The 9,086-nt window shown below is 41.6% G+C and overlaps 1 protein-coding gene across 1 annotated transcript in view; it reads left to right on the top strand.

The window, feature by feature from the left end:
• Positions 1-8,874, top strand: part of SMS (spermine synthase) — a 37,485-nt gene extending 28,611 nt beyond the window's left edge. The window contains exons 10-12 of the mRNA XM_007454161.1: positions 433-512; positions 6,847-6,962; positions 8,362-8,874. Coding sequence (XP_007454223.1) covers positions 433-512; positions 6,847-6,962; positions 8,362-8,401 — 236 coding nt within the window. The 3' untranslated portion in view covers positions 8,402-8,874. The remainder of the gene's footprint in view (positions 1-432; positions 513-6,846; positions 6,963-8,361) is intronic.
• Positions 8,875-9,086: the final 212 nt, after the last annotated feature.

The raw sequence follows: 9,086 nt of genomic DNA, 5'->3' as shown, positions 1-9,086 counted from the left end.
TCCTGCTGACTTTCCAGACTCGGGTCAACACCTGATGACCCTCGCTGACCCTCACCCTTGCAGTTTCTCTCTTGAGATGTTGCTGCTTTCCCCCTTACTTAAAGCTGTTGTCTTTCAGATTTCAACCACTGCCTTTGTGTCAAATCTTTATGGGTATGGTGAGAACACTGCTACGTACATGCACATTTGCTTTTGATCTTGCTTGTGTATGCGTGTATGTGCACGTGTGTCCAAGACACAAAATGTGTGACAGTATGCTGTCATTCACGAATAAGCCCTCGAATATTGGGTCTTAAGAAGCTCATGGCTATTTCTTTTTTTTCTTATTTTTTGTATTGTTGAATATTAATGTGAATATTTGACTTTAGATGTTGTTTCTGATGCACGTAAACTCATATTTATAAAACTTAATTTTTTTTTTTTTACATCCAGATTCCACATGGGAGTTTCTCAGACTGATTCTTGACCTCTCAATGAAAGTATTGAAACAGGATGGGAAATATTTTACACAGGTATAGACTTACTTAAGTGTTTTTTTCCCAAAACTCTCAAATTTTATGTTTTGTGCTTCACACAGCCAAAATACTTAAGGAGACATTAACATAAAGACTAATGGTAGCACTATTTAGTTACTTGTAAAATTAAGACTAAATGAAGGTTAAAAGGGAGTGCGTATAGTATATAATGGCTGTATGCTCTGACAACGTAGGGATAGTACAACTATTAAAAATAGTGGTGAGTGGGGGAGACTGGGACAAGTATATGCAAAAATCTTTTGTATATTTTCAGTAATCATGTTGGTGGTGATGGTATTAGTATTGTTATTCTGAGGTTGTTATATTTGTAATGTGGCATAAAGCAATTGAGCAATTATGCAATATGTTAATTCTATCATCCTCAACATTGTCAATATGGAAGGAGGTAGTTGAAGATGTAATAGAGAAGTGGATAAATAAAACCGTATCGTACTGAAAAAAATTCCAAGGACAGACCAGTATAATTGGATTATGTTCTCAAGCAGTAAGTTTGTAAATAGCTGACCTGTCATCTTTAGGGAATTAATGAGTTCTGTTGTGTCCTGTTACCACAGCCTTCTGATTTATTAAACTTTGGCTTTGGCTGTAGTATAAGCCGCTGTCACCAGGTGGAGACACAGACTGTGATTCCACCCCCCACCCCCAAACTCTAGGGCAGGGGTCCCCAACTCCCGGGCCACGGGCCGGTACCGGCCTGTGGCCTGTTAGGATAACCGGGCCGCACAGCAGGAGGGGAGTGGCGAGTGAGCCAGCGAAGCTTCGTCTGCCGCTCCCCATGGCTCGCATTACCGCCTGAACCATCCCCCCACCTTCCGTGGAAAAACTGTCTTCCACCAAACCGGTCCCTGGTGCCAAAAAGGTTGGGGACCGCGGCTCTAGGAAATTCTTAGTGGAAAAGCCCTCAGCATAATTTCATAAACTGCTTTGGCTGTAGTATGAGTTACTGCCACTAGATGGAGACACACACCGTGGTTTTTTTCCCCCTCATCCTCTAGGAGATTCTTAGTGGAAAAGCCGTCTACATAATTTCATAAACTGCTCTGGCTGTAGTATGAGCTGCTGCCACCAGGTGGAAGCAAATTGTATTTTCCTCATTTTCTAGGGGATTCTTAATTTTAAAAGGTTTGAAGTTAGTATTTCTTGATATGTAAAAAATACATATATATATAACCTACTAAAGTCCTTAACTTTTCGAAAATGACAGCAAAAGCAGCTAATTGATGATCCATCTTTTTACTTCGTACAAAAATCCCTTGATTCGTAAGCAGAAGATAAACAGTATTGTACTCTGGTCCCTGTAATTGATTCTTCAGCATTTTCAGGAGAATTCCACCTCCCCCCCAACTTTTTTAAAGCATTGTTATAGTTGAATGTCAAGAACTCCTAGAAAGGTCCTAACTTCATTCTCCCAAGGAGGCTTTTTTTTTTTTTTCAAGATTCACCAAATCTGAATTCTCTTGTTTTCTTCACATTACAATTAAATACTAACATCTCAGTTCTCAAGTGTAATCACAACAGCCATGCTAGGCCACAGTAGCTCCAAGGATGCATTTTTAAGCAGACCCCAGACAGTTTACGGGATCTGAAATTCATAGTGCCGAAAACAGCTTGCAACTTAAGAGACACCTTGAATTAGTTTCCGTCCCGTCCTGTTTTCTTCCTCCTCCCCCTGCACGGGCAATTAATCCTGGACCTTGCACTTGGTGAAAGTGTTGGCAAGCTTCAAGGGAACAGACAACTGTCGACGAATGGACTTTTTTTTAACCCTGATCCTTAAGAATGATTTTTAAAACACATTGTAGAATTGACTTTTTAAAAGCCATGGGAACTCTACAATGAAACCTGCTCAAACCAAGTCGTCTTATTCTTATAAAAACAACCCGAATTCGGTGAGTTGGGTTTTTCATAAATGGATATTTCTCAAGCAGAGCATATATTGATAGAATTTGGTTCTTTTTATGTTCCCACAAATAGAAGTCTCATGGAGCTTAAGTTGGGGAGAATGTGAGGCTCTGACATCTTTAATCAAAAGTGACTGAAAACAATTTGGATCTACTGCAAACCAGTCAGTTTGTAGTAGAGAATAGGTACCGTTAGGAAGAAAGCATGAGTGTTTTCTTTTGTTGTATTTATCTGGTACACTGCTTCCTTGGGGAACTGCTTTCTCAGTATGGACAACTAATAGAAAGGCTTACTTGACAGATCATCCCCACCCATTCCTAAATACTAATGATTCAGGCTTTGATAACCTGGCCTTTGCCAGCCAACTTTTACTAAAAATCACCTTAAATACTCAAGGCTGTGCTGGTTTCTAAGAATTGTCCAAAAGATGTATGAGGACATGCTTCCCACCCCCGCATTCATTATGGTTGGAAACTCAAGGCGATCTCTTATGATACCCAGGAATCCCACGGTATGTTGGGTGGTTGAATGTGTCATATGAACCAAAGGGGTGTAGGCCTTTGAAGAAGCAGGAGTCAAGAGCTACAGTGTGGTTTGACTCAGTATGTACTGATGTCATTTCCACAGCGTAATACTTTCTTCAGCTACCACGTGGTATGCTCAGGAGATACCTTTAATTCACGCCCACCCCCCTTCCCTGAGCCTGTAGCTTAGAAATGAAGTAAGGTTAAAGATGGGACAAAAATGTTGTTTGGCTTGTTAACTTGGTGACTGACAAAAGCTAAATGTTCCGGTGCCTAAAACTGCTTGCATCACAATGGCAAGTTCATGATGTCACTAGTGTCACTGTGGCTGGCTGAAGACAGCCTTGTCTGTGGGCCACAGAGCTGGGGAAGGCGTCCTGGAATGTGTGGGGAGTCATCGATCCACCACTGGCAGGCTAGGGGAATTTGAATCCAGGGAAGAAATGCTTTTGTGGGACTAGGAGGCAGGTTCTCCCCACCCCTCATTATAAAAAAAAAACTGTAGGTTATTTCAAAGTACAAAAATATGTGTGTGATATTCATATTAGTTATGATACAAAGATATTAACTCCTCCGTCCCCCCGCAGTCATGGATGTTACCAGTACGCTTGACTCGTCTGCATTCCTCCCTAATCCCCTCCCGCCTTCTGGCAGTGACCCATTTTTAGTGTGATTTTTTTGTTTCAGTTACTCTTGTGCTTTCTTTATAGATGTTTTACACACGTGTGATCTGCTAAATCATCATATTGGTTTTGCTTGCTTTTGAACTAGATAAAAATGGTGTCATTAAGGAGGTATTCTTCCAGACTTTTTTTTGTAGTTGCGGCATGTGGGATCTTTTCAGTTGCGGCATGCGAAGTCTTAGTTGCGGCATGCATGTGGGATCGAGTTCCCTGACCAGGGATCGAACCCGGGCACCCTGCTTTGGGAGCGCGGAGTCTTAGCCACTGGACCACCAGGGAAGTCCAGACCTTTTTATATTACAGAAATCACACAAGCTGTGTAAAAGATACAAACAGAACTAAAATGTATAAAGTAATAAAGCAAGTGTCACCCACAGCTAACATGAGGCAAGGAGAAACTTCTTAATTCTTTGCTATTAGATTCTTATTATGCATCCTCCATGTGTCGTAAGAAAAGAACAGTGTAGTTCCATTTAAATACATAGAAAAGTGAAATGTATCACATTACTTTTTTGGGGTAGGTATCTGTGGGTTTTTTTTTTTCTTTTTTAAACTGCTTTTTGACAATTTTGGGGAAGCATAAATTGAAACTATCCTATTTCTTTAGCACATTCTTCGTAAGGAGGACTTCCCATATACCCTCTGTAAAGAGAGAGCGTGGTGTCATTTTTAAGATGGCAAGGAAAACCTTGAACTGTGAACCTTGGTAGCATTTCCATTCTATAGCTTCCCCGGTAGTGAGGTGTTCTAAAAACAACTGGGCAATGTTTTCTATTTGTGAATCTTAAATTACACATGTGGTGTTTATGTACTCTCATGGTGAACTTGATGTTGAAACCAAATTATATGCTGGCCAAGGGCACTTTGGCCAGTTCCCACTGCAGGACCCTAGATGATGGGTTACTAAACAGGCTGGCACTGAAAGATGACGATGTGCTGCGCGAATGTGCTACGTTAAAACCGCCCAGGCCAGCCCTTGGAATAGATCTGTCTACCCACTTGCCCGTGACTGACTGGTTCTTTGGTTTTGAAAGCCATCCTCAGGAACGCTTATATCACAGGCTGCTTTATTTGTGAATAATTTTCATCTTACATCAAAGTTCTTATAAAGGAATGTGATCAGCACATATATTCAGTTGTCTTCCGAATGTTAAGAACTTCAGAGGTTGGGACTTCCCTGGCAGCACAGTGGTTAAAACTCCACGCTCCCAATGCAGGGGGCCCGGGTTTGATCCTTGGTCAGGGAACTAGATCCCACATGCATGCCGCAACTAAGAGTTTGCATGCCGCAACTAAGGAGCCTTGAGCTGCAACTAAGGAGCCAGCAAACCGCAACTAAGGAGCCCTCAAGCCGCAACTAAGGAGCCCACCAGCCACAACTGAGGAGTACATGTGCTGCAACTAAGGTGCTGGTGAGCTGCAACTAAGGAGCCTGCTGGCCACAACTAAGGAGTACATGTGCCACAACTAAGGAGCACATCTGCCGCAACCAAGACCTGTGCAACCAAATAAAATAAATAAATATATATATATAAAGAATTTTAGAGGCTAAGAGGAAATAGTTGGTATTAAATATCCATCTTGTTTTCTAAATCCATTATGAAAAGCCCTTGGGGGAAAATTGTGCTCAAATGATAAACACTACCCCAGATCTACTGAATGAAAATCTGCATTTTAATAAGGCCCCCTATGATTCATACATACATTAAAGATTGAGAATCACTGCTCTAGAATTACGCAGGTACTGTATGCATTCAGCAGCTCTCTGATTCTCTGATTCTCTTCACCTTTTTTTTTTTTTAATGGTCCTAGAGTGGCTGCTGCAGCTCCACATATCCCATCTAAGTTGGAGGCTGGAAGAAAGTTGAAGGAGCCGGGTCACTGTATTTATCCTTGATTGTCCAGAATCAAATATCAGTTATATGTGGAATCTAAAAATTAATACAGGGATTCCCTGGTGGCGCAGTGGTTGAGAGTCCGCCTGCCAATGCAGGGGACACGGGTTCGTGCCCCCATCTGGGAGGATCCCACATGCCACGGAGCGGCTGGGCCCATGAGCCATGGCCACTGAGCCTGCGCGTCTGGAGCCTGTGCTCCGCAATGGGAGAGGCCGCAACAGTGAGAGGCCTGCGTACCACAAAAAACAAAAAAACAAAAAAAACATACAAATGAATCTATATACAAAACAGAAACAGACTCACAGACATAGAAAACAAACTTATAGTTACCAAAGGGGAAAAGGGAGGAGGAGGGATAAATTAGGAGTTTGGGATTAATAGATACAAACTACTATATATAAAATAGATAAACAAGGACCTACTGTATAGCAGAGGGAACTATGTGCAATATCTTGTAATAACCTATAATGGAAAATAACCTGAAAAGATATATATATATATATATATAATATATAATAATATATATAGTATATATAACTGAATCACTTTGCTGTACAGCTGAAACTAACACAATATTGTAAATCAGCTATACTTCAACAATTTAAAAAAAGAACACATTTCAAAAAATAAATCTTTCCCAGCAGACTTCCACTATATTTCATTGAGCACTCCTACCTGCTGGGGGAGACAGAAAAGGGGTGGCAAAAAAGGGAGAAAAATTAGAACAACGAAGTCAAGAGAAAATGTTTGATAAAGAGTAGAACTGGGGAATATCCTTAGTGTATACGTCCTGAATAGACTTTTGTTCTCTTATTGAAAGAAAGAAAATAAACCACAGATTTTGGGGGAAAGCACAGAGGTGTGAATATAGTTCTGTGTCAACATCTTAGACTCTTGAGAGGATTGTAGTTTCTGGAAACCAAAATCATTATCTTTCTGATACTTCATTCTCAACACAGTGGGGACTATTTTGAATGGGTTAATGTGTATGAATCTTTGCTAATCGCATGGTGTTGATACAATGACTGTGTCACTAATGAGAAATTGGTCTCACTGGTTTCTGTTGCTTCATACTCGAATAATTTGAAATGGCTTGGTAAATGAGGTAGAAGGATAATGAATGAGCTAATGGATCTATAAATAGAACTCAGTGCAATTTGCAAAAGTACAGAAACCTTATCTCATTTTCAGAGCTGAACTTTTAGCTAAAGCTAGAATTGCTCATTTATTAGAGACCTTCAAATGAGTGGGACTTCAGTAGGACTTAAGAATCCTATTGTTTGCTTTTCTCTCTTTGATTTAGGGGAACTGTGTCAATTTGACTGAAGCCCTGTCACTCTATGAAGAACAGCTGGGGCACCTGTATTGTCCTGTGGAATTCTCGAAGGAGATTGTCTGTGTCCCTTCATACTTGGAATTGTATCCTTTGACCACATCATTGTGTTGCCACATCAGAACCTCCATGTAAATATCATGCCTGTTTAACATTTTAAAGAAACAGAATTAGTTGTATAGTACATGTAAAGCCCTGGGTCCCCCACCCCCGCCCCTCAGATGCTGGGGTGTGGCCTGACACAGCTTCTCAGGTGGTTTTTATGGTCTGGCACCACTGGTTCTCACAGGCAGTCCCCAGACCTGTGGCATCCCCTGGGAACTAGTTTCTCGAGCCCTGCCCCAGCCTGCTGCCCAGTCAGAAACACTGGAGGGTGGGGCCCGGTGACCTGTCTTGACCAGCCTGCCAGGAGATTGATGTGCACTTTAAAGCTTCAGAAGCCTCAGTCTAGACACCCTCCCAGCTGGAGCAGGCTGACTGAAGAAGCTCATTGTCGTTTTTTGTTAAAATTACCCTCTGCTTTAATATTAGTTTCTACGCTTCACTTGATTCTGATTTGCAGTAGAGAGAGAGCTGACAATAATGGTGGGCATCACAAAGTTACTGTTGATGTTCTCCATTAGTTCCACTTAGTAAAGTTAGTCCAGGGAAATAAGAAAATAACCCAGAGAAAAGCCAAATGAAAGCATTGTCACTGGAAATTTATAGTGCATTTCTTCCTCCTAAAAACCGGACTGTGGTCTGTAGACCAAAGCTACCATACCGGAGGTGGCAGGGTCTAGCTTCCTGTGAGAGCAGGTTTCGTGGTGCCTGCTAGCCTGAGCTCTGTGACCATGACAGCCTCCCAGGGAGGAGGGGCCACCAGGTTCCTCCTGGCCTGTGGAGAGCTTTGACACCTCTCCCTGGCGAACAGGCGAGCCCCTTCATCAGGGTTCCTCTCCAGAGCATTTGTTATCGCCAGCTCTTCTTTATACATTGAAAGACTTTAGAAAGCAGTTGATGACACCTGGAGAAAAGGCTTTCGCCCTCTGGCTCCCCTCTGGTTCCTCTTTCCTCTCCATCCTTCCACCTTTCTCCCCCTTCTCTTCCTAGCTCCCTCTCCTTCCACCTCCCTCCTTTCTCTCTTCCTCCCATCCCCCCACCCCGCTTCTCACCTCCCTCTTCTCTTTGTCTGTCCTCTCTTGTTAATTCCCCAAAACATTTTAGAGTCCTTGGAAGCAGAAGTGTTACCTGAGAGGATATTTGTGTCCCTTTAATCTTTTCTTTGCTCACCTGCCGCCCTCCCTCCCCACCCAGCGACTTCACAGGTGGTGGGCATCCTGGCTGCAAAGTGCCCTTGTTTAAGAGGCCTTCATTCTCATTACCACAGTGCTGTAAGCTCTGAAGCTTTCATCCATCTTCCAGTTTGTAGGCCAGTAAACAAATTTGAAGTGATGCCTGTTTTTCCTTGAATTACCTGTTCTTATTCCTTGACTCCTTGTGCAGGTGGGTATTTTACACTGTTTGGAAGAAAGCTAAACCTTGAAAATCAATTTCCCCTAATCGTGTGTGCTGCAAATAGCCTTCCTGACCTTCATATGCTGTACATGACATCGAAAGGAGTCAGGCAATTAATTGTGAATTCCTTCAAGTTTCCTTTTTTTAATTATTTTTTAATTTAAAAATCAAATGGAAAATGTATATTTTGATGAACTAGGGTGTTATTTTTTTGAAGGATGATTAGACAGCACAGTGAAGGCTGCTAAATGCACTGAACCTCTAGAATGTGATTTTTGTTTTTGTTTTTGTTTTTCTGTGTGGGCTTCTTTTGTTTCTGTTTTGGTAGACTTCGAGTTTGATTGTTTGGAGGAATGAACATCATTGTTTTCTTCTGGAGGGAAGCTCTTGACGGGAGTTTCTTTTCCCCCCAAATTGACATACGTATTAAAATTGGGTGCTTATAAGGAAAGACTTTAAAAAATGAATAGCAATGCTTTGATTAAAATTACAAATGAGAAATTTCATGTGTCTGTTGTTTTATTTCAGCCAGGTCTTCTCTTTCTCGCTTCTGATCTCACAGAACAAAGATGTCTCCTTGGTCTTTTTTTAGTTCTGTTATATCACTCGGTGCCATTTATCTCTTCCTAAGAGGATGGCCTTAGGGCCTTTTTTTAACAGCAGTAATGACTTCATTTACCGCCGTGGTAAATGACACACAACCTATTACATTC

The sequence above is a fragment of the Lipotes vexillifer genome, unplaced genomic scaffold (genome assembly GCF_000442215.2).
Source record: "Lipotes vexillifer unplaced genomic scaffold, Lipotes_vexillifer_v1.1 scaffold279, whole genome shotgun sequence".
NCBI lineage: Eukaryota > Metazoa > Chordata > Mammalia > Artiodactyla > Lipotidae > Lipotes > Lipotes vexillifer.
The sequence above is the reverse complement of the archived record's forward strand: the minus strand, read 5'-3'. Positions and strand labels throughout refer to the sequence as shown.